At 41.8% G+C, this 12,083-nt stretch overlaps 1 protein-coding gene and 1 long non-coding RNA gene across 4 annotated transcripts in view; one reads left to right on the top strand and one right to left on the bottom strand.

The window, feature by feature from the left end:
* Positions 1-9,350, top strand: part of LOC110349807 (uncharacterized) — a 97,141-nt gene extending 87,791 nt beyond the window's left edge. For both annotated transcript variants that reach the window (XR_015450722.1, XR_015450723.1), the window contains one exon: positions 9,273-9,350. This is a non-coding gene — a long non-coding RNA (uncharacterized LOC110349807). The remainder of the gene's footprint in view (positions 1-9,272) is intronic.
* The window catches only part of Prtg (protogenin), a 103,667-nt gene continuing 94,769 nt past the window's right edge, over positions 3,186-12,083 (bottom strand). Inside the window, exons 19-20 of one of the 2 annotated variants that reach the window (XM_021260749.2) lie at positions 11,960-12,064; positions 3,186-5,579 (exon numbers count right to left, since the gene is read on the bottom strand). In XM_021260749.2, the coding sequence (XP_021116408.2) occupies positions 5,352-5,579; positions 11,960-12,064 (333 nt within the window). In that variant the 3' untranslated portion in view covers positions 3,186-5,351. Of the gene's footprint in view, positions 5,580-8,286; positions 11,682-11,959; positions 12,065-12,083 lie in introns of those variants that run through there. The other variant, XM_021260743.2, reaches the window with a different exon arrangement.

Genomic DNA, 12,083 nt, shown 5'->3' with positions numbered 1-12,083 from the left:
AACTTTGTTCTTCTTTTGGGTTTCTGGAATTTTAACATTTGTATGCCTATGTGTAGATTTTTTTTTGATCAAGGCCAGTTGGAGTCCTATATGCCTCACTTATCTGTATGTCAAGTTCTTTTTCCCTGCTTGGGAAATTTTCTGCCATTACTTCTGTGAATAGTTTTTTTTATGTCATCTGCATTCTCTCCTGTTTCTTTGTTGACTCCAGTCAGTCTTATGTTATTCTTTGCATCGTCTAGCAGCTGCTGGATTGATTTCTTGTGGTTCCTTACAATTTTGAAGCAATTTTTCTTTTCCTGGTCACTAATTGCAATCTTATCTTCTATATCTGAAATTCTGTCCTCACATTGGCTTATTCTGCTGTGTAGACTTTCAGTGGAGTTTTTAATCACCTGGAAATCTGTTTGCATCTGTTTTATGGATTCCACTTGTTTCCTATGTTGGTATTCCATCATCTTCCTCAGCTCCTCTCTAGATTTATTAATCATGTCTTGCACTATGAGCAGAATCTCTCCTGTTATCTGAGAAATTATTTCTGATTTCATTTTTTCCAGATCCTCTTTTGTTGCCAGTTCAGGGAGTCCAGGTGGTTGAGTATCAGAGTGTTCCATCTCATTTCCCTTTGGGGTTGCTGTAGGTGATCTGGAAGTCTGGTTTTGAGACTTATTTACGTGTCTTCTCATTTTGACCGGGGGGTGGGGGGCCAGGGTGGGTGTGTGCTGTTGGTGCCCACATGGCTCACCTCCTCTGCACTGGGAGCAGTGGCAACCTGGAAGCCCCTTCCTCTGTGCTGGGAGCAGTGGTACAGCAGCCCCTCTAATATTTTAGTTTTCCCACGTTTTTATGGTCAACATTTGTAGTATTTTCTTTTATATAATAAATGTACAAGTGGTTTAGATTTGTCCACATTTCTCTACTTCTTTGTTCATCGTGGTTTTAAAGTTTTATTAAGATGTAGCTCATGTAGAATATGCACTTGAAGTGTAAAATTCATTTTTCCTACATTGCAACCATCATATTTAGAGCATTTTCATTTCCCCCAGAGTACCACAATACCCACTAACAATCACTTCCATTCCTTGCCAACCCCCTCCCCTGTGCAACCACTAATCTATTTCCAGTCCAGATTTGCGTGTTCTGTGCATTTCTTATAAACAGTCATACTATGTGTGACCTTTGTGATTTGTGTCTTTCACTTACCATGTTTTAAGACTTATCTTTTATTTATTTATTTCTGGCAGTGCTAGGATCAGACCCAGTGCCATGTATATGACAGGCAAGTGCTCTACCAACTGAACTATGTGTATCAGCAGCCCAAGATGCATCTATGTTGTAGCATATATCAGAGCACCATTCCTTTTTATGGCTGAATAATATTCCACTGAGTGGATCGATATACTGTACTTCATTTGTCCGTTCACCAGTGGTGAGCAGTTGGGCTCCCACTTTCTGGCTATTGAGAATAATGAATGCTGTTATATTATATGTGTACAGATTTTTATGTGAATAGATATTTTCATCTTATGGGACTATACCTAAGAGTGGGGTTGCTGGTTCAAGTGCTAACTCTGGTTTTGAGAATCTGCTGAACTATTTTTCAGAGTAGCCAGATCCTTTTACACCCCAGCGAGGGTGAGGGGTCAGATTTCTCCGCATTTTCGCTAGCAGTGTGGCCCACTTTTGATACAGCCATCCTACAGATGTGCAGTGGCACGTCATTGGCTAGTATGTGTATTTCTTGGTTCTTGCCACATCTTGCTTATTACCCTTAGATCCTTCTTCCTTCTTTCTAGTGAGTGTTTCTTTCTTCCTAATTGTGTTACTTAACTGGTAAACTCTTTCAATCTTTGTTTAGAATCATGTTTTAACCTTGACATTTAAATTATAGTTTATATCAGTACAGAATTCCATGTTGCACTTTTTTTTTTTACTTTTATTTGGGGATAATATTTATTTGGGATAGCTTTCAGTATCTTTTCAATTTTTCTTATTAGCACATATTTGGACTAAATGAGTACATTCATCATGGGGTACATGTATGTAATTTATCTTTTTTTTATTCTCCTTTTGTTTTTAGATATCCCACCAACCTTCTTGCTTCTTTCATTGACAATGAAAAATTTTCTTAGTGTAATCTGTGATCTTTTGGCTTTTCTCTAGCTGTAGTTTAGTTCTTTTGTCTTTGATGTTCTCCAGTTTTGCTATAATACATCTTGATGTGGATTTTTGTATTTCTAGATCAAGTATTTGTTTCCTGAATCTGAGGATTTATGGCTTTCATAGTTGGCCATTTTCTTTCAGAATTTTGCTTACTCTTCATTCTTTAGTTTTTCATTTTAGAACAGGTAAACAGATGCACAGCCAATGTTTCCATTCACCTCTCCATTCTCTACTTGTTTCTTGGAGCTAATTCTGGCTAACTTTCTCCTATCTACTGTTTACTGTTTGATAGATCAGATTTTCAAAGAAAATCAATGACTTTATTTCTGGAAATTCTATCCATCTCTCCTAATTTACTTGCTTTTTTTGGCATAGTTTATTATTCTCCTGTTTCAATTCCTTCATATTCTCCACAGTCAGCAGAATACCATTTCAGGAGTTACTACTCTTTTTCAATTCTCATTTCTTTTTTTTTTTTTTGGTACTGGGGATCGAACTCGGGACCTCGTGCCTGCAAGGCAGGTGGTGGAACCACTGAGCTAAATCCCTGGCCCTTCAATTCTCATTTCATTCCAAAACCTGGAGTTTGCTTTTTTAAATAAACAAACTATGCTTTGAAAAACCTGTTTGGGGCATAGTTTATCAGTTATCTCTAAATATGTGAGTTGAGGGGCTTTTAGAATTTTTTATCATTTTTCCAATAAATTTTTGTCTTGAATTAGAACCTGTCTCCCTGGACAGGGCCTCAGCCTGTAGGCGGCTCCGGAGGACTGGGAGTCGTCTCCTTCCACCGGTTTTGGCACAGGACAGGCACGCAGTGTGGGCACAGGAGGACCCGCTCGGTCTCCTCCACCAGCGTCCAGGGTCTGGACGCCACTGTTCGAGAAACAGAAAGTTTTCATTCTGTTTCCCAAAAGACAACTCAACAGCAAAAAGGAAACATAGGCTTTTCTATTTTTTTGCCAAGGAAAAGTTTATTTAAACTGTGCAATCAATCAGTATTTAGACAGCAGTTTCACAAATATTTTGGCATTTAAGCTTTATTCATTTTTGGCATGACCCGTAGGATAGAATACAAACTATCCCAGGGAGGGGGAAATACTAAGAAATATTTACTATGATGCAAGAAAAAGAAACAAACCCACATTATTAAGCAAAGCTACGTTTTCAGAAGACATTTAGAAAGTACATTCAAAATCAAGGCAAACATTTGCTTTCTTCATGCGATGGAGTCCACGGAGCTGATCCCCTGAGTATGAAGTTAGTGTAGCTCAGCTCCACAGCCCACTCGCAAGTCTGCAAACACCGCCCTTGCAAGAACATGGTACAGAGTGCCAGGACCCAGAACACCCACAGTACAAAATAACTTAACTGGCTCCCACACTTTCATCAAATTCACGTCTTTGAAGAAAGTAGAAAAAAATCCTACACACAGACATAAAATTTTGTCCAACAACAGCAACAAACAAACTTTCTTAATACACATCCTCTCTTCCACTGATGGCTAAGGCAATGCGTGTGTTCAGGCTCTGTAACTCCCTGTTGCCGCTCCAGATGCTAATCATCAGAAATAGTTTTCATTTGTAAACAAAAGAGAATCCAGAATGTGGAAGCAGGAAGCAATATAATTTAAGGCAAAATTAAAAAGAATTTTTTGGGAGGTACCGGGGATCGAACTCTGGACCTTGCACTTGTGAGGCAGGTGATGGCACCACTGAGCTAAATCCCCGGCCCTTAAAAATATTTTTGAGATTTTAAAAGATGGTTCCATAGAAAAATAAATGTCTGTAACATAAATTTTAAAAATAAAAATTGTAAGTCAAGACTGTATCTATATACCATGAAGTACTTACAAGATTTACAAGATGTAAACTTGTAAATCTGTCAAGCTTTCAGAATCTTATGGATTATAGTGAGAGTGATACTGGATGGTACCAAAAAAGTTAGGGAAAATAGTTCCTTTCTCCTAAGAAAAAGATGACAATCATATCATTTTTTCCAATGAGCCTTAAATGTAGACGTGAATAAATCAGAAGCAGGTGGCATTCTCCATTGCTCTACATAAAATCCATTCATCCTGAATAGTTTTCAAAAAGTCATATTGTTCCATAATCTTGAAAAAGTAGACCTGTTAGAAAAGAATCCTAAACATGTACTTTTTAATTCTTTAGAAGTCAAGATATCAAAGTGAAAGCCTAAACTGGAATAAGATGATTTCAAAGTTAGTACTCTGAGAAGTACAATTGGTTCCTGTCTTCTCTGTGGACTTAGCCACGATGCAGACGAGTACTTGAACCCGGCCCACATCTCTGACTAACCACTTTCTTGTACTGATTGTTGTTTTGCTTGTAAAGGAGATACAAACATTTCTTCATCTCAACACAAGAAAAGGTAACTGGAAATGCTGACTTACAAAGGAAAAAAAATCTGTAAAATAAGTTTCACAGCCTCCCAGAAGTGACTTCTGGATTATAATTATCTACACGTGAATTTTCTTTTACGTTTTCAAAGAGCTACTGCTTCATTCTTACCCTCATTTCATGGGTAAGGAAGGAAAATAGGTTAGGAACTTTCCCACCAAACATTTCTTTTAAGGGCTGGATGCACTTAAAAGCTGCTGATCTGTGTGCAGCCCTGGGTTCAATCCCCAGCACAGCATCCCGCAGCAAAAACAAACAAAACGCCAGGATTTAGGAGTTCCAAGGCCTAATGTTATATCTGCTCCTCTTAAATTAGTGTGAATAATTAGTTAGGATAAAATAACAGTGGATAATTAGTTAATATAAAAATTATTGGTAGTCAGACGTAGAGGCATACGCCTGTAATTCCAGCACTTGGGAGGCTGAGGCAGGAGGATCACCGTGAGGTGGAGGCCAGCCTGAATTATACAGCAAGACCCTGTCTCAAAAAACCAAACAAACTATTTGCTCTTTAGATCTAGCAATAAACTGTCACTAGTTACAGCCCTGGCTTTTTTCAGTTACTAAGTTTCTATCTGGATATGAGGACTACAGAGAATTTCAAAAGATAAAATCCAATTCTGAAGACCCCGCCTAACGAGGAAATGTCTGACTATGCAAGGACCCCACAAACTGTGCCCCATCTTTTGAGGGGAGCTGGAGCTGCCACCTCAGCTTTCAGGGCGACTGCAGCTGAGGGAAGCAGAAGGTTGTGGAGGAGGACGGAAGTCAGGAGCGGCCAGGGCAAGCTGTGCCCGTGTGCCAAGTGCAGGACACGTCTGTCGACACACACTGGTCTTCACAGGCGAAAGACACATTTCTATCTGGCCCCACTTTGGAGGGCATGACGAGCCGCGTGGTTAGATGCATGTTCTTTGCAGAGGCCGTGCCGCAGCAGAAGCTGGAGCTGCCCCAACGTGGGCTCTCGACTTGGCTGCTCCACTCGCTTGCTGTGACCTGCAGGGGGGGCAGGAACCTCAAGGTGCTGATGGCTGACTGGGGGTGACAGAGGGTAGCAGTAACAGAGATGGAACCTGTGCCCAACACACACGGTGTAGGCTGCTGAGGGGAAAGAGAGGTGGGAAAGGGCCAGCTCGCTCTTCCTCACGCTCACCCCATGACAGAGACAGCTTTCCGTCCTCATAGGACAAAACTGGAAACTGTCCTTCAAATCTCAAACAGTCTAGACATGAAATATTCTAGAAATTACTGCAAACCAGGGCTTTAGGATCTAAAGCTTTCTAGGAAAGGACAACTGAAATCAACAAAGAAGAATGACAGAGAGGAAACCACCTCAGGGGATCCCAGGGACGGACAGGATGAGGTCAGGACCTGCGGGCACTGCTGAAGCCAAAAGCACCAGTGAGGCTGGAGGCAGCGGACGCAGAGGCAGGAACACTGTGCGTGTTCTTAAGAGAAACCAAACACGAAACAGCATGGTCTTATCAACTGCTGAGTCTCCCCCAACTTTCCCCAGAAATACAATCACTGAAGAGAAAAGGAGAAACGTTTTCAGTTTGTTTTTATGAAATTCCATAAAGTTAGAGTCAAGTATGTAGGAAACTTTCTGTTAAACCGCAGATCTGAGCTGTAATTTTATGAGACACACATTGAAAAAGTTCAGAGCTAAACTTTCTCCAAGTGTTTCAGAGAGAAAGTGTAATGTAACCCCCCAGCCCCCCACAGGGGCTTGGACCCAGGGAGCACTGAGCCACACCCCAGACCTTTTAAAATTTTATTTTCAGACAGGGTCTACGTTGCCCAGGCTTGGCTTGAACTTGGGACCCTGCTGCCTCAGCGTCCTGAGAGTTGGGATTAGAGGCATCATCACCACGCCCAGTTGTGCACACTTTTGATAAGCTACAGGATCAAAGTTTTTTGTGTCCTTGAATTTTTAAAGATTTTCAAGAGCAAATGACCTCAGATTTTCAACTTTTCAATGCAACAGACATGCCACAGCTATCAGAATTCCACAGAAACAGTGCATCCATGATAGACAAAGTAAGGACCGCCCACAGAAGTCTGCCTCAAATTCCTAGAAGAAGCTGCAGGGGTGAGGAAACCCAGGAGCTGCAGATGGAAGGCCACCCTGGGTTTCAAAGTGGGCCTAATCTGGTTTTCCAAGTCCTTAACACTGGAGAACTTTTCTCTGATGGGGTCAGAGAGACACCACGCTGCTCGATTTGAAGAGAGGGGCTCACAGCTTTTGCAAGCTGGAAAGGAAGGGAAGTGGGCTCTTCCCCAGAGCCTGCAGCAAGGCCCCACCAACACCTTGAGTCCTTGCCAGGGAGGCCTGTGTCAGACTCCTGACTTGAGAGCTCAAGATAATAAATTTGTGTTGTTTGAAGCCACAAAATTCATGGTAATTTGTCTCAGGAGCAACAGAAAAATAATAGTTTTTGGTAAAAATGAAAGACTGTCATCTTAAACACTTTCCAATATTTCAAAGGGGAAACAAGAAGCTGAAAGCCTGTAACACACACATTGCATTAGCTGGTGATCTTATGTCCTGAGCATAAGTCAACCTAACACAGAACTCTATGGTTATATTCTCCTAATTATCAGTCAAATTCACCATTTGATGTGGTTTGGATGGTGGTCTCCAGAACCTGCTACTCTGTACTCACAGACTGCAAAGTACTTTGATGATTAAAGCAAAGCAATTTTATCAGAGACCCATGTAGAAAATTCTCAGGAACAAAGTCTGCAAAATACATGTTTAGTCTTGGAAAGAGCATGACTCTTTCAATAAAGTTGGAATTTTTTTTGCATTCAGTATTTAAACTTTACATTCAATGAAACATAAATCACTAAATGTAAACATAAATCACTAGAGCCACTGCTGAAGTGGAACCTTGGTGAGTATTCTTACATTTAAAAATGATACTTTCAATTCTGTCTCTTTGTGACACATTGTGAATTGTTTCCAATTCATGTGGACTTGAACAATAATCCAGAGCTGTCGCCTATGAGTGAGCAAGTTTCTGGCAGAAATCCTCAACAAAGCAAAACACACAGTGCAGATCACTGCCATTGTTTCCAGGCAAGCACTGTTGTGTTTGCAAAGCCAAGGAAGTGCACAGCATCCACTGAGATCTAATTTCCTTGGGATGGCAAGGCTGATTTTTAAAGGTCACTTGGTGAATCAGTCTGTGCCTTTACTTGTTTTTTAGGCTAATCATTGATATAAAACTTCAGATTTCATAAAACATATTTTCCCTTCACTAAAGGTTTTTGAAACCATGCTCCTTTGACACAGTGAAAATATTTCAATTTAATAACTAAATTTCATTTCAGCAATGCTGGAGAGCATAGCTACTGAAGCACAGCCCACTCCAGCAGTGACTGGTTCCTCTGTCTGTCATGTCCTGTGACAGAGGGAGGCCTTGAGCCCTCTGAGTCTACCCAGGAAGAGGGCTGTTTAGGTAACTCAGGGTTACCCTAAGACTTTGCACTGGAAAAGCCTGCTGCTATTTCTGTTCACTTCTCACACTGAGGGTGCTTAGTAAAGTATCACAGCACTTGGCAAAAACACCCTGGGCTGAATCAGCAGATATAATGCAAAGTCCCATATTTGCTGTTTGTCCACAGGCTCTGGAGACATGTTTGGTTAACACAGAAACAAGAAACAACAATTTAATGCACGACTAAATTTGTCTATATGCGGAGGTAACCTTAAATATCTTTGGTTTTCTTTTTTAATTTGCTGATATAAAGTACTTCAATAAAAACACTGATAAATACCAATATAACTGTATTGCTTTTAATTATGTAAACTTAGCCCTCTGATATCTTTTACTACTAAAGCTAGATTCCCTATCCACTCTAAATAAATTTATTTCAAATCTGCTCATCTTTACTTATTATAGGCTAAACTATATATTTTAATGGTCTTTGGTATGAAAATACTGATGAGCAGTATCTTGTTACATTTGGCATAAAAATGACATGCATGTATCAGTACTTACAGCAAATAAATCTTTGGAAAGGAAAATAGTTACCATTTGCATATATGCCCCTTTGGAGTTGAAATGCTGTGAAGTCACACTGTGAGACGAGTGATCAACTTCACATTTTAGTCACAGTTTCATGCTTCACACTTCAAAGGAGCTTGCTGTGTCCAAGTAAAAAGAAGTCTCTGCTGTACATTATTCAATGAGACCAAAATATTTTTAATGAAAAGATTTTTTTCTCTCCAACAAGTAGTTTCAACAATTTAAAAATACTTTAATACTGTGTAGTTGAAGATTTACTTGCTGAAGAAAAGCATATACTTGAAATTCTTTAAAACTATCTGCTGGTAAAGAAAGTTATTACAATTTATTTTAAATGCTCTGGTAATGAGAAGGTAGTCAATATTACTAGCCTACTTAACTACAACAACCAATAAAAACCCTATTGCTTTGGGTTAGTAACTACTTGTATACACTTCGTATCTATAGATGTTTCTAGTTAATTCAATTTGGGGAATTACAATCAAAACTTCACTTTCTACTGAAAATTCTTTGGTAAAAGGATTATTATGAAAAAGTCTGTATAAAACAAAATGAAAACGTAAAAATGTACTGGTAAGTAGTTAGCAAATAGTTATAGCCTAGAGATCTATCATAACTAAGGGCCTCCTCATCAGTAACCAGTTTCTTTCTCCAGATGTCTCCCAGGCAGTGAGGACGGTGCGAGCTCATACGCCCCAGACACATCTTCAGTCACTGCAACGGGCGCTTCCTGGTAGGTGCTGTTTGTCTTTTCAGTTTAAAAATAAAACGATCTTGTTGTACTGTCTGATTCTGGATACTGATGAAGCTGGCCCCACATATTTCTACTTACGAACCCCAAACGCCATACCCTGTCAATCTGCCCACGCTTCCACGAGGCAGCTCAAAAGTAACAAAACGCTCCCTGAGTACAGGAAAATAACACTAGCACAAGGTTAAAAGAGGTAGTATAAAACAGGAGCCACTACATGAGGAGCACGCTCATGTGCCCAGACTGTTCACCACAAACTCTGCTTTTCCACTTCACCATGACGCTGTCCTGCTGTGGTGACTGAATGGGCGTGGATGCCACTTCACAAGGGCTGCGCGCTTCATGCTGGTGTGCTTCTCCACACACCCAGTTTGGCACAAAACTACAGCTTTAAAACATGATTAAAATGCTACATCATCAGTCATCAGGGTAGGAATTGACACTGGGACTATCATCCAGCAAAATTCTCTTGATTTTAGAACACCACTTAACATGACCCTGCCCCATCCATAAATACAAGGTTTCTAGGGGAAACCCATTAAGATTCCTTTTAAGTGAGGCTCCAAAGTCATTTCCAGAAAATCTGAAAGAGTACTTTTAAAAGGCTGGGCCTCCTGTCTGTTCTGTGTCACATGCTCAATTCCCCATCCCCTCCCATGGCTCCACACCAGGGAACTGTTCCACAACTGCAAGAAGCCCACACTGAGTGGCTGAGTGAATAATCTGCTGGCTTCAAAGCAGCAAGAGGGCTAACTTACTTCTAGAGCTAGTGCTCCTGGTTCACAGCACTGATTACATCAAGAGAACCAAACTCTCTTAAGAATTCAAGAAAATACAACAAATAGATGGTACAGCTCTGAATACCCCTCAACAAAACCTGCATTTAAAAAGAAAAGCTTTGGTAAGATATTGTACTTAAAAAGAGCTACTGATAATAGCCAAGAAATTCTTAAGGCAACTTTTTGTAATCCTGTCCCAAACAACTTCATGAATATTAAACAGGTCTAAGGCAAAATGTTTCATAATATATACTGGAAGGCACTGTTAACCATGATAACCTCAAGTCCATTTTACTGTCTACTGTTGCATTTATCTTCATTCTTTTTGGGTTTTTTTTGGTACCGGGGATCGAACTCGGGTCCTTGTGCTTGCGCAACAGGCGGCGAAACCACTGAGCTAAATCCCCGGCCCCTATCTTCAATCTTAATATTTCATGCAATTTCTTCACCCCTTTAAGCCAAACTGGGATAAAGAAAACAGAAAATCCTAACCATTTTCTTAAAAAACCTATTCTCTGTATGGGTCTTGCAACTAACAATGGAGGAGCTGAGGACCAGGTGAGTGGAGGCAGAAGGCACCAGGTCACGGAGGCAGAGTCCCGCTTGGAGCAGCCTCAAGCGCTTACTGTGCACATGCTACTAAGCAGCTCTGCTCTCCAGAGAGATACACTTGTTTTGGATGTTCATGAAAATCAATAGTCCCACATTTTCTTTCACAGGCCACACAGCCAGAGGTGTTAAATTACCCAAATGACAGTGGCATCAATTTTTTAAAAAACCAGAGCTTCAGGTAAACGTTCTTGCTCATCTACCTGTGGGACTCCTTCGATCACACACACCACACACAGCAAAGGAAACAAAACACTATAGGAAGTATCATTGGCTGTGTCGCTGAGACACTCTACACTACAGGAGGTAAGGAAGTTCTCTTCAGAGTTTGCCGCCTGGCAGACTGAGGTAGATATTCAGCAAAGGGGCTTTCCAGTCTCCCTCTGCTCCAGTGATGTATCTGTAACACAGTCAAATATCTTGACTGCCCTTTCACATTGCTAACAATGAAACATTCAAAACAGTGAGTTTAAGGGAAAAAAACCACATTCAAAAAAGGCTGAGATACCCGACAGGACACCAGGATTTTCACAGAAGGCTTGGGCGGCTGCTCATTGTCCTTTGAGCAGACCGGGGTGTGGCCTGCATGGCCACACTGTAGTCACAGCCTGGCCCGGCCCGCGGGACCCTCGTCTTGACCGGGAGCATGATTGCCTGCCACCTCCCCGCCGGCCAGGGAGCTGGAGCTTGGGGGTGAGCTGCTCAGGGCAGCTGACAGGCGCAGCTCGGCGCTGGACTCGTGGGAGAACCGCCCCGAGTCACCGGTGTCCTGGCTGCCCTCGCTCTGTGTTGAGTGCTCCGTGTCCACTGCCGCACCCAGGAAGGCGGTGGCTGGGTCCAGGGAGCTAGGCGAGTCCTGGCTGCTGACCAGCACAGTGGTGCCTGGCTGGTAGAAGTGAGTGGCTGGAGGAAACCTTCTCTGAGGCTAGACAAGAACAGAGAAGGCAGCACTGAGATGCCAGCTGCCCAGGACACTGGTCCTCACCTGCTCCCCACTGCCCAGCCCCCTGACACCATTTCCGGCCCTTCTGCAACTTCCTTTCCACCACAGCAGCAGGTCCTGCAAAGTCAGCCTGCAGTGGTGGACCCTCTGTCTGCATGGCACACCTGCCTCTCAGGCACACCCCCCTCTAAGGCACACCCGCCTCTACAGACCTCAGCCTACACCATGGACCCAGGGCCTTCACTCCTGTGGGGGGTTACCTGCTCAGCTCTCATCCTCTTAGCGTCTTGGAAAAATAACCATTTCTTCTTAGAGTTGTTTTTAATTACAGGACCATAGCTATTAATTATCAGGTCAGATCCTCCCTGGGGAAATAAAAGGGAA

Source organism: Heterocephalus glaber, unplaced genomic scaffold (genome assembly GCF_053883595.1).
Source record: "Heterocephalus glaber isolate CG9 unplaced genomic scaffold, H.glaber_assembly_v1.0 deba00000122, whole genome shotgun sequence".
Lineage (NCBI taxonomy): Eukaryota > Metazoa > Chordata > Mammalia > Rodentia > Bathyergidae > Heterocephalus > Heterocephalus glaber.
This window is presented reverse-complemented; position numbering and strand designations above follow the sequence as displayed.